The sequence below is a fragment of the Gossypium arboreum genome, chromosome 9 (assembly GCF_025698485.1).
Source record: "Gossypium arboreum isolate Shixiya-1 chromosome 9, ASM2569848v2, whole genome shotgun sequence".
In the NCBI taxonomy this organism is placed as follows: Eukaryota; Viridiplantae; Streptophyta; class Magnoliopsida; order Malvales; family Malvaceae; genus Gossypium; species Gossypium arboreum.
In genome coordinates, this window is record NC_069078.1 from 58,707,005 (window position 1) to 58,729,199 (window position 22,195).

Consider the following 22,195-nt stretch of genomic DNA (forward strand, 5'->3'; position numbering starts at 1 on the left):
TTCGAAAGAAATATGGATTGAACAAAAAGTGCAAACAAGACCCAATACCGATATGGTATTGACCCGTTGTTTATAGGCCCTTTGAGTTCGGTTTAGGTTTGGTGAAGTTGACCTCGACCTGCTATCTATTAAGATAGGAACCTCGGTATGGTGAACGCCACACTACGAGTAGTGATAAGTTCAGTTTCGGCAAAAAAAGCGTTTGACGCAACTAGGACTCTAGGAAAGCCAATCGAATCTTTGTACGAAATGGAGAAAAGTTGCCTTATAATTTTGGCAACATAACAGTAACAATCGAAAAAAAAGTCCTTTTACAATGAAATGAACAACTATTTATACTAGTAGCCTATGCTAGCCGAATAGTCAAGTTCATAGGCTTAACAACTAAGCAATGTAACTAATAATGGCTATGAAAATTCTAGAAATGATCTTTCAATGTGCATGTCCATGTTCGGCCGAATGGAAGGTGGATGGAAGACTTCATGGCTAAGCATTGATGCACTTGGATAAATGGTCTTCATGCATGCTTGGGTAGGTTCGGCCAACACTTTAATTGAAGCATTAAGTTCATGTGGTTTCATCCAAAGGTGATGTCTTAAATGGGCTCCATGAAGAGACAAAAATAGGTGTGAACATAGGAGCATGAATAGCCTTTGAGGTGTGAACACAAGTAGTCGAATGGTTGCATGTGTGAACTCCTAGTGTGGATGCTTTAATGTTACCATGTGGAAGAGATTCGACCACTTTAGAAAATTGATGGATAAAGTGACTCTTGGCCGAATGGTTGCTTTGGAAAGTCCAAAAATCATCATACCAACTTAATTCATCCATGCATCTTGCCGTCCAAGGAGTGATGTACCTGCAACATTAAAATCAAGCATTAATCACCAATGTGAACACATTAAGGTGGCAGCAAATATGAACATATTAAACACACTCATAAATTCGGCTAACACAATAAATAATTATAGTAATTTGGACACATTAAATCCTAGTTCAACCAAGACATATTAATAACATGTAATAACCTAATTAAATTCGACACACCTATTTAAAATGTCCAGAATTAAACAAATTAATTATTTGAATAAATATGTTCAAATTTATTTAATGCATCAATCTTATTTAATAGCTAGGGACGAATAGACTTATTGAGCTCGATATAGCTCCACGAGCTCCATCCAGCTCATTCGAGCGCAATCTAGTTGCCTGAGCTAAACCGAGCTTACTCCTAGCTCATTTTCAACTCATGAGCTAAACCTTAGCTCAACTTCAGCTTAGGAGTTTAACCTCAGCTCAACTTTAGCTCAAGGGCTAAATAAGGATTTAATTTGTATGAGAATAATAGCTGGAAATAAGGATTAAATTGCAAGAATTTTTATTTTTAAATGTATAAAATATCGAAATAATGAATTACCGATTTATGTTTATGAAGAAATGACAAGAGAATAATATTTATCATGATATGTCAATATGTGATTATCTTTGATACGTTGATATAAGGAAATTAAGTATATTGAGATGGTAAAACATGTCTAGAAAAATAAGTATGTTTAAGGGACAATATGATTGATTTTAATTGGTTCCAAATATGAATATTAGATGAAATAAAATATCTAATAAATAAATTGATAACTCCGGTAATGCTCCGTAACTCTATTCCGGTGACGGATTCGGGTTAGGGACGTTACAACCACAATAGGAAATAAACAATTATTTCCACAATAATCATGAATTTACAATTATAAGCTTACGTACATGCCTGTTTACTCGTAATAATTTCATTCTCATACTCATCTTTGATTTACACGTTGAACACATTGAAATACTAAGGATGCTCGGGGATCTCATACTCTTAGTACCGTGTCAATGCCATATCCCGGATATGGTCTTACATGAAATATCATCTCGACGCCATGTCCCTGACATGGTCTTATATGAAATCATATACCGATGCCATATCCCATATATGATCTTATACGGAATCTCGGTAGTCCTAATATCATGACATTTGTATTCTACCCTTAAGGTTAAATCGAGATTTCTTATTTCTCGAAACTTCGTCAAAAATCGTCATTAATCAACTTCATAAAAACAAATATATACGATTCGTGCAATATCAAAATAGTAAATACATAACATAAGGTTGTACTATTTACGCGTGAACTTACCTCGATACCGAAATGGGAAAAAGGGACCTAACTGTCAATTTCATGTTTTTCCCCCGTTCTAGACCCGAATCTCATTTTATTTGATCTATAATATCACATTTATCCTATTTATTAGTCACATTATTCAATATGATCCAAAAATCATATTATGGTAAAATTATATTTTTGCCCCTAAAGTTTGACATATTTATAATTTTACCCCTAGGCTTGTAAAATGAAATGTGTTTAATTTCTTTACTACCCATGCATAGCTGAATCATTTTCATGCTTTATAAGCTCACATATTTTCCAATTTCACACATTTAACTCATAAATTTCACATTTCACAAATCAGTCCTTATTTCACATTTTCATCAAAAGTCCCTTAACAAAAGTTGTTCAACACACAACAAGGTTTCATTTTCTTCCATTAAACTTCAAAAACAGCAAATATTCTCTCATGGAAAAACTCTAAATTTCCAACCATATTACAAATTCATCCCATATTTAGCTAGTTTAAGCTTCAAGGGTTCCAAAAACATAAAAATCAACAAAAACTAACACCAAAATGACTTACATGTAGAGGGTTTCTCTTTGTCAAAATTTCAAGCTCCCAAATGGCTATTCTTGCTGAAATTTTCGGTGCATGAAGGAAATGAAAAAGATGACCATTTGTATTTTATTTTATTTAATCTATCTCAAGTCATCAAAATACCAAACTCCACTTACCTTGACTTTTCATTTATTACACTCCATCTACATCCACTCACACATATAGTGGTCTAATTACTCAATAAGGACCTCAATTTTTAAGTTCTATAGTTATTTAACACATTTAGCTAATAGAACACAACTTTAGCACTTTACGCGATTTAGTCCTTTTTCACAAATTAAGCATTCAAACAATAAGATTTCTTAACAAAATTTTTAGCAAATCATATTATCATGCTATAGACTCAAAAATAATACTAAAATAAATTTTATGACCTCAGATTTGTGGTACCGAAACCTCTATTCCGACTAGCCTAAAATTGGGCTATTATAACTCTCCCCCCTTTAGGGATTTTCGTCCTCAAAAATCTTACCAGAAGGTGTTGCTTTTAACTCTTATGAATCACTTTCACTAATTTCTCAGAATCACAAATCGACTTAACTTTGTATATCTCTTTCCAATAACTTTTGAACTTTAGAACATAGTGTCAGATTTCTAAATTACTCTTTCAGGAACACACAATGTAGTTGATCTGTCAATTAAGGTCTCTGTACATACTAAAATGATCATATGGATCTTTCTTTTTCAGATGATTAACCGCAATTCAATTTACATCTTCCTTTTTAGAGATATAATAATCTCGATACGGAATCAATAGCAATGCTATCTCATATCACACTAGTATTATCACTGACTGTATTAGTCCTAGATTCACTTGATTTTTAACTTTTATCTATTAACATATCGTCATTTGAATACGAATCCAAAAATAACATGTAACATACACAATCAGTAGCATATCTACTTTATATAACTGCACATTTTATTACTTTTGGATGAACAGACGTATTACTATTGAGTCTTGTACAAAAACTTCGGCATAAGTTCTAAATTCATCAATACACAAATTCTATCTCGAAATAACAATAATAATAGGAATCATGACTAACCTGGAATTCAACATCAGAAGTAAACTTGCTCTGAACTTATTTAAATTACCATTCACTATTACATTTCTGAGCTTTTCAGTTTCACAAAGAAAATTTCGCTTTAGCTTTTAATATAGCTAAAATTAGACCATCATCAAATACGGTTAACCATGTATCCATGTAAAGGGTTTCTCTTTGTCAAAATTTAAAGCTCCCAAATGGCCATTCTTGCTGAAATTTTCGGTGCATGAAGGAAATGAAAAAGATGACCATTTTTATTTTCTTTTATTTAATCTATCTTAAGTCATCAAAATACCAAACGCCACCTACCTTGACTTTTCATTCATTACACTCCATGGACATCCACTCACACATATAGTCATCTAATTACTCAATAAGGACCTCAACTTTTAAGTTCTATAGCTATTTAACACATTTAGCTAATAGAACGCAACTTTAGCACTTTACGAGATTTAGTCCTTTTTCACAAATTGAGCATTAAAACGATAAAATTTCTTAACAAAATTTTTCAAAAACCATATTATCATACTGTAGACCCCAAAATAATACTAAAATAAATTTTATGACCTCGATTTTGTGGTTCCGAAACCTCTGTTCTGACTAGGCCTAAAATTGGACTGTTACAAAATTTTCCATTTTAAAGAGACCGGGGCCCCTGTTAGCTCCCCTGGATTTGCCCCTAATTATATTTAGTACATATTATATTATAAAAAATAGTATACATACACATTTAAGGAAATATAATATATTAATTATTATATAATTAAATTATGAATGTAAAATAATTATTATAATGTTATGATATTACTTTGTGTATTCTTCTATTAATAATATACAACTTAAACCTTAAATATATAAATACTTGTATATAGGCTACACTCTTCTATTACATCATCTAGACTCACTCCCACAAAAAAAAAGATTTCTTTTACTGATCAATCCTAATTTCAAATAGATCCCTCTTCCTCATTTGTTTTTATTTTCTTGCCTTTTTTATTAGTTAAGGGGATCCTCAAGAAAGTTTTTGGCCAATCTAGTAGAATTTGGTGTATGGCAATGTTATTTCCAACCAACATGCCAAATGGAATTTGATATGTAACCCTGTGATAAAGAATGAATACATAACAGGATCGTAAGTTTATCTAAGTTGTAGATTTGACTTAGGGCTCTAAACCATCAGAAAGAAACTTAGATTTTGACACAACCTGAAACACAAACAAATTTAAGTCGGTTTTAAGAATTTAAAAATTAAAGGAAGCTATAAAATAGAAAATTAAGATAGAAAAACAATGAAATAAATCAAATATTTGAATAATTAAATAGGATTAAAATAGAATAAAGATGAAAATAAAGAAGATAGATGGAAAAGATGAAGATGGTGTGTAGAAGTTCTAAAGAGCCATAAAAAAAAAGATGAATCGACAACTCCTTCAAACAACTCCAATTTTCCCTCTAAGAAATAAAACTTAGTAAAAAAAAGCTTGAAGATATCCTCACAATCTGAAAAATTATAAAATTTAACATATAGATTATGGCATATAAGCTAATGACATCATGTAACTTTTGTTAATGTATGAACATTATGTTTGGATGTAAAATATAATTATCAAGTTATTTATTACTTCTAACCTTTTACTTTTTAGTTTAGAAGATAATTAAATTATTTTTTTGTCAATGACATTTTAGCACATTAAATATGTATTGTATCTTAAAAATAATAAAGTAGGTTATATATTATTTTTATAATATTATATATTATGATTCTTATTAATTCATATTTTAATAATAATTATATTAAGAATATTACTAAATTGTATTTAATAATTATTATGTTAAAATATGATTAAATTATTTTTCATTAAATTATATTTAATAATGCTCTTATTAAAATTTAATAACAATAACAATAATCATCTACCTAAAAAATTATACTAAGGGTACTTTAGTCATTTCAGCCTTTTTCTTTACGCTATTACAACCTCTATTACATCCAACCAAATACAAGAATACTATTACAACTCTATTCCATTATAGTTTTATTTCATTATAGTTTTATTTCATTATATCCCCATTCTATTCACCCCAACTAAACATGGTGTAAGTATGTGTACATGATAAACCCTCTATTCCAAAAGATTCCAGAGTTAAACACAATATTATTTACATAGTTAGTTCTATAAATCTTCTTCCCTTAAGCTTAAGCTAACCACTTCTTTAATGCTTCTAAGAATCTCCTCTTCATTACAAACCAAACCCCCAAACTGTCTTTTATTTCTTCTCTCCAAATAGCATCATGCTAATTTTAGAATGATTGATACCAGAGCTTTATCTTTGAGTTTGCTACAAATCCAGCCAAACTCAAGTTGCCAATTTACCATAGTCCTTTCGACATTGAATAAAACCAGAACTTGTTTCCGACACTCTTTGTAAATGCACATTTTGCAAAAATATGATCCGTATTTTCAATCTCATAATGACAGAACAAGCAATGACCATCAGTACTCATTTCCCTACATATCAACTTTTCCTTGGTTAGAAGTCTATCTAGAATTTCCATCCAAGTGATGAAAGAATGTTTTGGAATATGTAGAGTAAACCAAACAATCCTATGCCATTCAAACTTCTCAACTTTAGGCCTTATTGAGCTCTCCAAATTTTGGGAACAATGACCTTCCTCCCATGTAACTCAAAATTTCCCAACACAGCTGCTTTTTCCTCTCTAAGTTTTAGAATTCCCTCTAACTCCAACAAATGTTTCTTTTCAATGGAACCTATCTCAAAGAATACTTTTTAAGCAAGTACTCTTTGATCCAAGCAATCCAAAGAGATCCATGTCTTGCCAAAATGTTTTCTTATATGTTGGATAATACGAGCTTTATTCCAACTGTCAAGGTCCTTCATTCCAAGTCCATCCTCTTCTTTAGGAAGACAAATCTTCTTCCAACTCACCCTTGCCCCTTTAGCTGAGCCTTCATTACCCTTCCAAAAAAACTAGAACACATTTGGTTGATCTTTTTAAGAATTTCTTTAGGTAAAATGAAGTGCCTACACCAAAAATTTTGAATCTGAAAGATAACAGATTGAACCAATTGCATTCTCCTATCAAAACTCAATTGTTTCAGTCTTAAAGTAGATATCTTAGACCTGATTCTCTCCAACAAAGGCAAGCAATCTTTCTTTGGAAGTCTCATAGTAACTAGAGGAATACCAAGATATCTCACTGGCAACTGCTCAATTCTGAAACCTGTGGAACTTTAAATTAGATTGCGTTCTTCTTGTGACACACCTGCTATAAAAATCTCACTTTTTTCAGCATTTAACTGAAGCCCAGAAAGTTGATAAAAAGTAGAAAGAATACTCCAAATACCTATCACAGAATCTGCTTTACCCTTGCAGAAGGTAAGCAAATCATCTTCAAAGCACAGATGAGTCAATTGAATACGAAGATATTTTGGATGAAAACTGAACACTCCTTCCTTTGCTCCCAAATCCAGTAGTTTCAAGATGATATTCATGGTAAAGAAAAATAGGTATGGATCACCCTGCCTAAATGTTGCGAGATAACCAACCATGCATTGACAAACACACATGGCGAACAGCACAAATGGTGAACAGTCCAATTAGCGAACACATATGGCGGACAGTTCTAGCTCTAAGTTACATGATGGACAGTCCAAGCATAAGAAGGCTTGCGGACTATCAATATGCGAACTGTCATGCGAAGAATTTTTATACGACAGGCTTGGCGGATTGTGTAAGCACATTGGTGAACTGTCTAACAGCAAGCATATCTGCGGACAGACTAAATGCAAGCTGCCCAGCGATAAAGTGAACTGAGAGATGAAGTGGTAGTTGTCTTCTTAAAGCAGAAAATCGATGTTTTGGTTTAATCTTTTGTTCAGTTCTTATGTTAACATACTTAGGGTGGGTTTGGGGCGGCGGTGTAGTGCGGTGCAGTCCGTTTAACTTACTTTTTGTCTCACGTTACAATATCGCTACAGTATCTAATCTCACCGCTACCGCTGTTTTTACACTAACCGCAGATAAACACACCCTCCATCCAAACTCACTATTAGTTAGGAACAAACTAAGTTGGTAATGCTTGATGTGTTTAGGTGCTGATTTCGTAATCAGTTTGTGTACAAATTTTCTTATTTCCAATATATTAGTTGGATTAGTGATATGTTTGGAAAACAAAAAGATATATATTGCAATTTTCTGAAATGAAATACAGTGTTGAAAATCAGTTCATCTTGCTAGTTCATTGCCTCGTTTTCTTTCTTTCTTAGTCTCAAAACACCAAGAATAAACCTCAACTCAATGAATCAAAGCCTTCTTCAAGTCAACTTTTAAGGCACATCTACTGAAATTTTACCTCTGCCATACCCTCTAAACTCATGAGCTAAAAGAGAATTATCAGATATGCTCCTCCCTTTTCCAAAAGCACTCTGGCGTGGTGAGATTAAATTAGGCAGAAGAGGTGTCAACCATCTCACAAGGTCTTAGTTACAGCAGCAAGAAATTGGCTTGAAATCAGCAACATTACTAGGTTTCTGCCCCTTGGGAATAAGCACCAAGGTTGTTGTATTGAAAGCAGGAAGCATTTCAGAGCTTTAAAAGAAGCATTGAACTGCAGCAAAAACGCCCTTCCAAACTACAGACCGTGCACTCTCAAAGAAGTGAGGGGTATAACCATCAGGTCCTGGAGATTTTCCATTACCCTGCTCAAAAATTGCACTCTTAACTTCTTCCATGGTCACTGGTTTCACCAAATGCTGTTTACCCTCCTCATGCACAGAACATTGCAGAAGGTCCTTAAACAGAGCACTTATTTTTCCATGAATAAATTTGTTAGTCATTTAGTGGTAGTTGACAATAGTTAAAGTTAGTGAGTATTATGTTATTTTAGTCATTTTAAAATCCCTGTCATGTCTTAATACAAAGCAACTCCAAACAGATAAAATATGGCTGCTAGCTTTACAAGAGATTCCGGCACCCAAACTCCAACTACTTATGACAGATTCCAAGAACTCAAAGCCTTTGACGACTCTAAATCAGGCGTCAAAGGTCTCGTCGACGCCGGAATAACCAAAATTCCCCGGATTTTCTGCCGGCCGAAGGTGGAGGATCATGATTCCGTCAAGCCAATCCCAACCCAGTTCACGATTCCAGTGGTTGACCTTGAAAACATTAAAACCCGGTCCGATGAGGTGGTGGAAGGAATCCGGAAGGCGGGTGGGGAGATTGGGTTCTTCCAGGTGGTCAATCATGGGGTGCCCCAAAGTGTGTTGGAAGAGATGTTGGCGGCGGCGCGTGGGTTTCACGAGCTTCCATCCGAAGTAAAGAAATCATATTATACTAGGGAGAAGACGAAAAAGGTTATATATGGAAGTAACTTTGATTTATATGAGTCGAGATTTGCAAATTGGAGGGACACTTTGTTTTGTGTTATGGGACCTGAACCTCTTCACCCTCAACAACTGCCTCTTGTTTGCAGGTACTCAAATCCCTAATTTTTAAAGCCTAACCCATCGAATGTTGTTAATATTTTCATATTTTGCAGAGATATAACAATGGAGTACTCGAAACAGATTCATAAATTAGGAACAACTTTATTTAAGTTACTATCTAAGGCAATAGGGCTAACTCCCGACCACCTCATAGGGTTGGATTGTTCGAAAGGGCATTGTCTTTTGAGTCATTATTACCCGGCATGTCCTGAACCTGAACTGACTCTGGGAACTGCAAAGCACTCTGATCCTGATTTCCTCACCATCTTACTTCAAGATCATATTGGTGGACTCCAAGTTTTTCATCAAAATCAGTGGTTTGATGTTCCTTTTCTGCCTGGGGCTTTGGTTGTTAACATTGGAGATCTCTTACAAGTATGTTATGTTGCTTCAAAGATTGAATATACCTGGGCTGAATACATTTATTGAATATTCATACTCGACTCCTAGTAACATAGATGTAATGCATTTGTAATCCTCCAAATACTGTTTGATCGTATTTTGTTGCAGCTTATATCAAATGACAAACTGAAAAGTGTGGAACATCAGGTATTGGCAAATGAGAAAGGCCCCAGAGTGTCAGTGGCATGCTTTTTCACTCCACATTTGTACCCTTCAACCAGGATTTATGGACCAATTAAGGAATTATTGTCGAAAGAAAACCCTCCATTGTACCGTGAGACCACAGTTGAAGACTTCATTAGTTACTATGATTCCAAAGGACTTGATGAGAAATCTGCACTTGCACACTTCAAGTTGCAACCTTAGCTCGCCATCACTCTTCAGCTTCCTAAGGATCTAAACCGCTTTGCACAAGGGTTTGTGGCACTGAATATATAAAGCCTGAGAGAAACGATGCAAATAACAACAGTTACCATGTATTTATATAACTTCTAATTGGATCTTTTTAGTTATCAACTTTTAAATTTTAATCAAGTTGTCCTTTTTCTTTTAACTTACAAACTGATTAGCCAAGTCAAGTATTAAAATATTTGATTATTTAAACTATTCAAATTCTTCTATACTGAACTGAAATAACTCATAAATCAAGAATTAGATGGTCATTATGAAATTTTGGGAATTGAATTTTTTTTTTTTAAATGTTCTTGACACCAATTCAAACCGAATTCTACAGCACAACCAAATATGCTTAAGTGTCTGAACTGAACATTAAGGTTCAACTCGGTTTCCGGTTTGCTCAGTTTTTTTGCTTAACAATTTCATAAAAAAATATTAGCTTTATTGAGCAGGAAGTTTATAGACTTTCATTTCTGTAAACTCTTGTGTTTGAGTTTGAAGATCATTATTTGGACAAGTTGTGAATCAGCTTAGACCATTTACCACAGAAGTGAGGAAATGTTCAAATTACATGAGCCTCATTCTTAAGCTTGTCAATCAGCTCATCGACAGACGAGAGTATCACTCCGGCTTTTCTCTTGGGAGGTTCAGTGACTTGAACAACCTCTAAATCAGATTTGATTTCGACATTCAACTCTTCCGGAGTATACTTCTTTATCGGCTTTGATTTCGCCTTCATTATGTTGGGAAGCGTTGCATACCTTGGCTGGTTCAGTCTTAAATCAGTGCTGCATATCACAGAAAACTTGAAATGAGAATCCAGAAGACTGCCTATAATAAAAACTGTATTAAATTATCCAAAGCAATTCTCCATGTTGAACCGGACTCTTCATTTTTCATAAAATATCCGTGCCTGACACCTTTGTATGATACATTCAGACATGAGTATGGTGGGCCTACGGAGGTAGGATCCTCTAATGATAAGGGAAAACTTAGAAAAAAATTATTAACATACCCGTGTCCAAAACATACCCATACTTGAGACTTGCCTCGAGTCCAGATAACATAGGTACACATACGGTACCAATGGAATTATATATTATAGACAGAGCAATTAAAAAGTTCCCATTATTGTCTTATTAAGCTGGTGCATTGTGCACAACTTTGTTACTTGAACTCAGGTGCCAACATTAGATATGAGCATGTATTCAACACAGGCACATTCAAATTTATTATTTTTATATTTTTCATGTATTTAAAAGATCTTTGGAGGGTCATATCCTCATTGCCCATATCCAAATACATATTGGACACGGGTGTAGAACACGTGTACTTCAAACAAAATGAAGAATCCCAAGAACATAGATGCATGGTGTAAAATATCATAAGTTTACCACAACTGAACCACGAACGTTCAAGATCAGACTTACAATCTTAGCATAGACCCTCAACAGATAAGTCAGTCACGAATCCATGTGTTAGACATATACCCATATCCAACACCTATTCCAATAGTATAAAAGTTAACAATTAACATGCTTACTCTCACTAACTAACAAATTTTGGTATGATTTGTCCCCAGAGTAGCTTTAACGTGCCAGACACAAATAACAAACTTCAGATTAGTGATTACTTATAATAAACATGAAATTTGATCGGATTAGGTACTTACGTTATCACAGCAGGTAAGTCTAAACAGAGTGTTTCAAGACCACCATCCACCTCTCTATCTACAGTTGCCACCTGTTTCTCCTTGTCCAACACAACCTACTAAAAACACAGCAGTCAAGACCACAAAAACATTTGACATGCTACCATAGATGTTAGGTACTTATTTCGCCCTAACTCTTCATTTAAAAACAAAAATTTCGCCCTAACTGTTTGTCACATATTTGGACATCCTCCAATGACCCTCTGAATAGATGGAAATCTTTAAATAAATTGAGCATACCTGTGTCTAACACTCACATCCGAGTCCAAATAAAATAAATACAAAAAAAGTAAAGAAAAGAACAAAACCAACAGACATTCTAATACCCCTAACAGCCAATCTCAAATTTTCTTCTTATGACCTTTGGTCAGTACTAGCTCATTTTACTTAGACTCAGGTGCAAGTGTTGCATATGAATGTGTCTGACAAGGGTATGTTCACTTTTTTCCACGTATTTGAAAGGTCATTGGAGGATCAAATCCTCGTACACATGTCATACACGTGAGCTTCATGAAGAAAAGGAAAGAAAGGCAAGGGTTTTAGTTTCTAATTAACCAAATGTGATTTTACATCCAAGAAAAAGCAATACTAGTTCTGCTAAAGCTTTATATGAATTATGAAGACATATGTTATGAACCAAAAGAACAGATAAAATGCAAAGTAGTAAATAGCAATAGAAGGGTAGTTCCCAAATAATATGACTGTTGAACTGACTTTTGAAGCAAATGTTCCTTGAGGCCACCCGAGTAGCGCAGCTATCATCTGCCCTGTTTGATTACAGTCGTCATCGATTGCCTACATAGAATCAGGATAATAAGAAAGTCATTTTCTATATAACTTCTTCCAACAAAAGAGGTATTAAAAGAAGAAAAAGGAAGCCAGTTCCGCTTAAAAACAATAAATATACAATGAAAGATTAACATATCAAAGATCTGGTAAATTTAACTGTGGCATACTCGTTTAAGGCTGAAACATAAAGAAAAACTTCATCACGAAACTCTCTTGTCGATGAACTAGACACCTAAATGCCTCTTTTCAAGTAAGAAAACTTTGAAAATGTAAAATAGCTAAATGTGATGATTATAAGATGGAATTGAGTAATCTTTTCCGGAGAAAACTCCGAAAAGATGAGAACGTTTTGAATAATTTAACTGAGATCATGACCAGACTTATCATAAGGCAAAAGAGCAATACATTAAAACAGGAAACACCATTCTTATTCACTTTACTCCATGTTCTCGGTAATTATCAAAAGGGAAATGTTAACCGTTAAGGCAATGATTATAGAAAGTGTAATTTAATGAATTACTTTTTGTGAAGCCAGGAAAAACAATGGGAATAAAATCCTAATCCTTAACTAGTGCCTGCATTGGTTATCCGAACTCATCATTTGAAACAGGAGAAAAACCATATAAATACTCCAACTCTTCATTTTTTCTTAAAGTACCTGTGTCTAACACATTTTTGGGACATAGGTATGAAGATAATCCACCGAAGACTTCCCAAATACATGGACAAACTTAGAAAAATTAAACATATTAGTGTTGTACATATACTAGTATCCAATACGCGCACCCAAGAATCTGAGTAACATAGTCCTATATCCTTTAAATCTGCAATAACATTCAAAATCTCTTTCATTAAAGATTAAACAAAAATCAGCATTAACATAATCAATCATCACTTTCAGCTCCATCTAATAAAATGGACAACTACACTGTTATATAAACCATTTCATCAAACACTTGGAAGATCAAAACTTCCCACAATTATGAAACAATCCAATGTAACCAACACCTTCAGATTATGTTGCTGTGATTCTTTATTTTTCTTGAAATACCCATATCAGATGTTAGTAGGACATATTTTCCAAAATGTCCATGAAAATACTTTGAAAAAATTTAAGAAGCATACTCATGCAAGATAATTTACCTATACCCCATGTAACCAACACCTTTAAATTACCCTCAAAACCAAACATGTCAGGATCTTTAAGCAAAAAAAATCCTTAAAAAGAAAGACAACTAAGGGGAAAAACGAACTTTCACCCAAATTTAAAACAATCCCAAATAACCACGACATTCAAGTTACTCACAGAACCAAACATTTCAGAATCTTTAAGCAAGAACATCCTTAAATAATAATGAAAAGTACGATAAAAACCAAACCTGCTTTCCAAGAATGAGCAACCCAGGATTCTCAACCTCAACAAGCTTCTTCAAAACCTTAGCAACACTGAGAGGAACCAAATCACGAGCAGCTTCGACGTGGATCCCTCTATCAGCACCCATAGCCAGACCCGTTCGAAGCGTATCGACGCAGTTCGAAGGTCCCATGGTGACCGCAACGACCTCCTTAGCCAACCCAGATTCCTTAATTTTCAAAGCCTCTTCTAAAGCTATCTCGCAAAACGGATTCATCGACATCTTCACATTCTGGGTTTCAACCCCACTCTACCCAAAAAAAAAAAAATTTTGTGGAAATTGTCATAAATTGATTTAAGGTTTAAAACCATGGATCTCCATTGTTATTTACCTTATCGGGTTTGATTCTGATCTTAACGGCATAATCCACGACTCGCTTTACGGCTACCATTATCTTCATGGTTGGCAGTTCTTTGTCTTACGTCTTACAGTCGTTTTGGTCTTTGAAATTGGAGCTTTGGTAATGGAAGTTGAGACGTAGAGAAGTAAATAAATTGTTTTGGCACACCTGTCTATATTTGAATAAACAATGATAAAGGGGAAGAAGAGACGAATGACAAAAAGGAAAAATAAATTAAATTTTATAAATAATAAAAATCATTGAGATAAATAATATTGATATTCGTTTAAAAATAATACATAATTTTAATCTATTTTTTAATTTTAATATAATATATATTTAATGTGTTATTATTATCAATTATTTTCAAGTTTTATATTTTATTATTTATAATATATTATTTTAAATAAGTATTTATATTCTATATTTGTTATTTTCACACGCACAAATAATATGACAACCTATATGATTTTTCTTATAATAGCAATATTGCTACAATATATGATCTAATAGTTACATACCACTCCTTAACTTTGTAAAATAATGATACAGAATTAGTATTTTGTATGACATATCAATGTATGAGTAGACCTGATTATGGGTCATGCCACTCGGCCTGGCTTAATGACCCGATCGAAATGTAAGAGGGTATGAGCAAAAATATAAGCACAAAAAATGGGCTTGAATAAAAAAATAATGTCCATTTAAAAAATAGGTCGAGTATCGGGTAAGGTATTTTTAGCCCGGGTTAGGTCCGGCCCAAATTCACTAAAAGACAAAAAAAATCTATTTTTTTAATGTTATTTTCTTGTTATTTTCTCCCTATTTTGCTACCATTTTACTATTATGTTGCTACTATTTTATTGTTATTGTTTGGATATTGTATAAAACTTATTTTATTGTTAATTTTATTATTTTAGAGACATTTGCTTGTTAAATTGTATTTGTCTTAGTATTATTCAAATTTACATATTTAAAATTATATAAAAATAATATAAAAATTAATACAAGCAGGCCAAGTCAGGCCCAGATTTTAGCATTTTTATCCAAGCCAGGATTGAGCAAAATTTTAAGCCCATTTTTTGGGTTGAGCCCAAGCCTAAAAAATGGACCTAAATTTTTAGTTGAGCCCAGCCCAAAACTGACCCGACCTAGCCCATGAGCACCTCTATATATGAGCCAAAAATGTTATATTTTTTACTCAGTTAAAGTTCACCAATCACTTCAAATAAGATGAGTATTCAACCACCTCAAATAAGCAATCTAATCAAAATATAAACAAGCTTGCTCAGTATGCCCTCTAATGTATTATAAAGACTATTTTGTTAAAAAAAATTCATTTCTAATTTTATTTATGAAAATAAGTCACTTAAAATTTTATTTACTAAAATGGGCCAAAAAACACGAAGAATACTCCCTGTAATTATTTGTTCCCCTCATTTAATTTATCCTTCCTTTCTATTCTCCACTTACTTATCTTATGTTTAGTATCTACTCAAATTGAATTTAGAAAACAAAACCTATTCGTAACATTTAAATCGACAACGACAATAGGAATATAATTACACCCCCCAATTTAGTCCAATTTAGATTGAAAAAAGAAAAAAAAAAGAGGTAAAGACAAATAGTCTTCTTCACAATATACATATTTTGTTTTGAATGCGGTAAAAGCAATTCCTAGAGAAAGAATAGAAACAAGCAAAAGACTTTTCTTCATTACTCAATAATGTTCAAAATCATATTCGGCCTTAGTACACCCTTGTTAGCCAATTTTTCTTCATTTAGCAACTAGTGCACATATGTGCTCATTTGCTAGACTCTACTTCACCTAACTACCCTTTCTCATCCAAATAACATGAACAACATTTACTCTTGACATCAAGCATTCTTTAGTTCGGCTATTACTAGTATGAGCTTTATGAATAGATGTAGTTAAATAATACCCCCCCTAGAAACGTATAAGAAGTTTTCTCCTCGTACGGCTCGAGAAAAAAATGATTAATTTAAAGTTATGTCTATGTATGGAATTATAATGTATGGAATTAGCATGTCAAAAAGATCCATAAACCAGCAAATCAATTAGACATTTAACCTCGTCTTTTTTTTCGAAAAAAAAAAAGAAGAAAAAAGCATTCGTGGAATAAGAACAAGAGCTCTCTGTTTATTTATTATTATTTTAGTTTTAGGATTCGAAATTCGAATTAGAAATTAGAGAATTCTATTTAATTCTATTTCTATTTAATTTCTATTAAATCCATTTATTTAATATTTAATTTAATTAAATAAATTACGGTACTATTTAAATTATTAAATTCAATTTTCTAGTTGAATATTTAAATTAAATAGTAAAAAATATTAATTTAATTGGAATTGTTAATTGTGTAATGGTTTGGTTTTGTTGGACCCATGGGTCAAATAAAACGGAGCATTTCTCTCTTTGGGAAAAACCAATCAAAGAATTTCATTATATCCTTTCTCAAATCGTTCTATTTCGTTTGATATTTCGTAAGGATAAGTAATACACGGATATAGCAAAATAAAATATATATATAATATATATATAATTTCTGCTTCTATTTCTATTAAAACTAAAACTAATAAAAACCCCTCAAATGACTAACTATCGATACTGGAGTATCCCGTAGTAATGAATGTGCACGTGATTTGGGATAGAGTAATATAAACGGTCTCTCCAGCGCATAAATGGTTGGGAGTTCACATTCTCATCATCTTTGGTAAAATCAAGCCCGCCACGTAGATTTGGTTAGACAATGTATGGTTGGTAAACAGGGATCGATTTTTTAGCAAGGTACGGAATGTATCGTCAAATATTCAATATGATTCCACAAGATCTAGTTTCGTTCAAGTAACGGATTCTCGCCAATTGAAAGGATCTTCTGATCAATCCAGAGATCGTTTCGATTCCATTAGTAATGAGGATTCGGAATATCACACATTGATCAATCAAAGAGAGATTCAACAACTAAAAGAAAGATCGAGACCGATCTGGCAGAACAACTCAAAAGATAAAGAAGTATCGTTAATTTCTTCATGCTCGTTCCAAGCTCGAAGTACCATTTGTACAAATAAGAATCCCCTTCGTTACATGATTTCTTCTTCATATAGATAGATATAGGATCTAAGGGGCAATTACTTAGAAGTACATTTTGTACAACAGCCCTTCCTATCTGATAGAAAAGGATCCCATGATCCTGAACTACATGGAAGCGACAGAGGAGCGCTTTTGCCCATACTTAAACTAAATTTTCAAAAAAGATCATTTTTTTAAAAATATTATAAAAATAGACTAATTTTTTGAAAATTTTCGAGAATTAGCCTTTATAAAAACATAAAGTGGCAATACCATCTTTTTTGTGTCACCAATTAATGTGGAAATAAAAATTATAAAATAAATCTTTATATAGACCCAAAGTCTCGTTTCTCTTTTTTTTAAGTAATGTAGAATGTGATATATGTGTATATATAGACTCATGAATAGGTTTGCAGCTTGTTCTTAGACAATGTGGTATTACTTCCTCTTTTAACTAAAACATAAAATTAAAGGCTACACTATATTTTCTATTTTTTTACTTATAGAGTTTAATTTTTTTATTACAAAAGTTAACATTTGTTACATTATAAATAAAATTTTAAACTCTATAAGTAAAAAATTATAAAATATAAAATGAGTATGATAAAATATTAAAAAATAAATATTTAAAAATTACTAATAGTTAAGTGATCATTTTGCAAGTTTTATAATTCGATAGCCAAAAATCATAATTAAGTGACTGCTAATATAATTTAATCTAGATATAAAAATATGAAAAATAATTATTATATTTTATGTACATTATATATTTCTATAAAAACGTATTTAACATAATTATATACTATGTTTAAATAGATTCTCTATCTAGTCAAAATATATCTGAAATAAATTTATCGATTCATTAAGTGATGAAAATTAAATTAAAATTAGGATTAAAAAATTAATGAGTATAGTAAAATATTAAAATAAATAAATATTTAAAAAAGATATCAATTTTTAAAATTACAAAAAATACTATTTGAGTACCAAATTCTCACCATTTATTTATTAATCAAACATTCATAACATAAAATAAAATAAATAATAAAAAATTAAAAGTATAACTTCTAAATTGAAATAATGGAAAATTATTTTAAAAATTAGAATTGCATGGATATTAACTTCAAACATTTAAAATTGAATAGATTATTACTGCATATACAAGTTTCTTATGTGCAATTTGTTCTTTTAATAGTACTTTTGTATGTGCTAACAATTTTAATAGTACTTTGGTGGCAACTCCGTTTCGTTTTTCAAAAGTCGATCACCATTTTTCAAACATCCCTTTAAAAAATGGTTTCGACAGCAACAAGATTAAAGGATCTCAAAAGATAATTTTATAATATAAGAAATGTTAACAGAATATAAAAAAATAGAAATTGCTTTGTAAAAAAATTATACAATAGAGTATAGCTTTTAATCTTATGTTGTTAGTTAAAAAAGGAAGGAATCCCACATTGTTTAGGAACAAGTTGCAAACCTATTCATGGCTTTATATATACATATATCTCACATCTCATATTACTTAAGAAAACAAGGGAAATAAGACTTTGGGTCTATATAAAAATTTGTTTTGTGAATTTTATTTTCACATTAATTGGTGGACAAAAAAAAATAGAGTTGCCACTTTAGGCCTTTATAAAGGCTTATTTTCATAAATTTTCAAAAAGCTAATCTATTTGTATAATATTTTAAAAAAATGACCTTTTCTTTTGAAAATTTAGTTCGAGCACGGGGTAAAGCGCACGCACGTCAGTGCACTTTTGACACGGGGTAAAGCGAGTCCCCGTCATCGTGCTTTTTTTAAATTTCCCTTTATATGCTTCCATGTAGGCGCGTTTTAAGTTTTTTGGACCATTTTAGTAAATAAAGTTTTAAGTGGCCCATTTCCGTAAATAAAGTTGAAAATAAATATTTTTTACTAAAATAGTCTATTATAAAATGCCCTCTCAAGATATTGTCTCATTTCATCAAATATAAATATATTTTCTATTCTTAAATGATTTATACAATTTCAATTTTAAGAAATTAAATCAACGTTCAATCATAAAATTGAAATAATTAGATGTATTCGAGTTATTCAAGTCAACTTGAACAAGTAATTCGAGTTTTGAGTTTGAGTTAAATTTTACAATTGAATAGTTTAAATATCAATTTTGAAAATGAGCAAATTGGTCTCTCTCTCAACAAATATTGCAAAATAATTCAAAATAACTTTCAAAAATTAAAAATATTTCTTAAAATTAAAAATATTTATAAAATTCTAAATTTATCTTTTTAAAAGAGTATGTTTTTAAAAAATCTTAAACAATATATAAAGAAATTTAAAGTTTTAAAATTTTCTAAAATAATAATTTTGGGACAAAAAAGTTAATTAATAATTTAAGTTTATTATCCTAAGATATATATTTTTACTTTTTTCCAAATTTATATGCTCTAACATGGAATTAATTATACTGTAACAAAATTTTAATTTGACATGTTTAATTTTTTAATTTAACTCAAACGAATTCTATTTGATTTTATTCGATTCGACTTGACTTGACTCGAATTTCATTTATCTCGACTTGATTTGAAAAAAAAAAAACAAATAGAGTTAGGATGATAAAATAAGAGTCACTCAATTAACTCGAAATTTTTTCACTCAATTCGATTGAATACTCACCTCTAGAAATAATATGTTGAGAACACAACTATTCAATTACACATTTACTATTTAAAAATTAATAAAATATTAAAAATTATATTTTAATTGATATTTTATATATTTTTATAATTAAATTTTAATTTAAAAATATTTTTTATTATTTAAATTGAATTCAGGTAAGATGGAGTCAACCTAAATCTTTGTATTGGTGCGAAAATCTAATTTACATGCTTTAATTAGTTTACATGATTAATTAGAGCATCTCAAAAAATAATTATGCGAAAATTGAAAATTTATAGTTATATTTATTAAAGAATTTTCATATGTTGTTTTGTTTAAAAAAATTATTTATTAGAATTTCATTAGCAAAAGTTGAGATGAAGGTTTTAGAATCACATTGATGGCGAACTAATTAGACCATCAATTCTCGATTTAATCGATTCAATTGATTTAAATATTAAAATAAAAAAATTTGAAAAAATCAAAAATAGGTGAAGAGAAAAGTAAAATAAATTAATTAATTAAACCAGTATCCATTGATCTTGAAAGAAATTCTTTTTAGAGAAAAATAATAAACTTCATTTAATATTAACAAGGAGTTGAGCACTACACCAAGAAAACCGTACACATACTTGAATTCAAGGTTGGTGGATTCCCTACTATGATCCGTTGATATACAAGTTTTGTATGCATTGACTAGGAGATATTAAGTGATGTTACGAGGAGGAGTAAAAGATAGGTTGTACTCCTTCTTGTTCCAGAGTTGATTAGTAAAGACATAATTTAATTAAAATTGATATGGAAATGTTACTTAGGATCTAGAAATTGATGAAGGATATATGTTATGGAAAAAGGATGTGTGATGTTCTTATGATATTAACCATACTTCGGATTGCTGAACAATTTGAACTGAAACATGGAATTCAGAGTTATAAGAATCTAGTTGATGTTTAAATGGCTATGTGAATGTAGATTTCTTATTGTTTATTAATTTTATATTATGACATTGGTTTTTATTTAGCATTATTAAGCTTTATATGTTGAGCTTGCGGTTTGTTTGTACTGTGCGTAGGTAACAAGGGTGAGTATGTGTAATGGATCTTGTGTTGGTAACATCCAAGCTCGAGTTTGAGCTATACACTTTTGGTCTTTTGTAATTTTTTTGGCTAGTTTTTTATATATACGTCTCTAGGTGAATTTTCATACTTGAAGTATAGCTTTATTATATTTTTGCATAAATAGTATGGTATGTATGAAGACTTTTAGTTACCTTTTAAATTGGATTTTGGATGCAAATTTTATATGTTGAATGAATGGGTTTTGGCTTATAATTTACTTTCTTAGTGAAACCATGATTTATTGTATTAACTATCTTGAGATTCTATGTGTTAGTCTTGATTTCACATATCATATGTGTTGGTATTGATTTGATTGTATGTTGTCATGTTGTATGTGTTTAGGTGTTTCTAGAGGTCTGATTGCATGACATACATTGTTTAAATTTTGTATTTTTGGGTTCGTGTCTCGAGACATCAAGAACATGTCTCAAGACCTCAAGAACAAAAATTTGTATTTCATGCATTTCCTAAGTACATGTCTTGAGATATGATCTGATTGTCTCAAGACATAAGGTATCAAGTCTTGAGGCATAAAACATTGAAGCTAAATTAGTAAGAATTCTTCTAAGGGTCTTGAGACATGAGGCTTTGTCTCTAGAGATAAGGGTCATTGTCTTGAGACATGGTTCCATTGTTTCAAAACTTCAAAACTAAAATTTAAAAACAGAAGAGGCATGTCTCGAGACATGACTTCACTGTATCGAGACATAGTCCTGTATTTTGTTAGTTTATCCTAAAATTAGTAACCTAGCTCCATGTTTAACCACTTTTGACCCCAAAATGTTGTATGTGGGCTCGATTGACTTAATTTAAGTGTATTTAATACTCTTAAAATTCTTTAACTTAAATTGGCACACTTGTTTTCAATTTTTAGCTTTAGTAAGTCTTTCTTTTTGTTTGCTTGAATTGCTTTAGTAACAAATATGACATCTTGCACCCAATTGATTTCCAGGTGGAGTGTTAC

General features: G+C 31.5%; 2 protein-coding genes across 5 annotated transcripts; one reads left to right on the top strand and one right to left on the bottom strand.

Annotated features, from left to right (window-relative positions):
- Positions 1-7,934: 7,934 nt before the first annotated feature.
- Positions 7,935-10,313, top strand: LOC108457130 (1-aminocyclopropane-1-carboxylate oxidase homolog 1-like). Of its 4 annotated transcripts, none has more exons than XM_017755992.2 (4): positions 7,935-8,623; positions 8,770-9,309; positions 9,376-9,697; positions 9,872-10,313. In XM_017755992.2, the coding sequence occupies exons 2-4, from the start codon at positions 8,777-8,779 to the stop codon at positions 10,088-10,090; spliced, it is 1,074 nt and encodes a 357-aa protein (XP_017611481.1). In that variant the 5' UTR covers positions 7,935-8,623; positions 8,770-8,776; the 3' UTR covers positions 10,091-10,313. The 4 variants fall into 4 exon arrangements, with proteins under 4 accessions (XP_017611481.1, XP_017611479.1, XP_017611480.1 ...); XM_017755990.2 differs by having other exon boundaries at positions 7,943-8,623; positions 9,833-10,313; XM_017755991.2 differs by lacking the exon at positions 7,935-8,623 and having other exon boundaries at positions 8,650-9,309; positions 9,833-10,313.
- Positions 10,314-10,540: 227 nt separating this feature from the next.
- LOC108457131 (electron transfer flavoprotein subunit beta, mitochondrial) lies at positions 10,541-14,571 on the bottom strand. The gene is made up of 5 exons (XM_017755993.2): positions 14,367-14,571; positions 14,000-14,284; positions 12,546-12,626; positions 11,793-11,887; positions 10,541-10,908 (listed from the first exon to the last, which is right to left on the bottom strand). Exons 1-5 carry the CDS (start codon positions 14,433-14,435, stop codon positions 10,683-10,685), a joined length of 756 nt encoding a protein of 251 aa, XP_017611482.1. The 5' UTR covers positions 14,436-14,571; the 3' UTR covers positions 10,541-10,682.
- Positions 14,572-22,195: the final 7,624 nt, after the last annotated feature.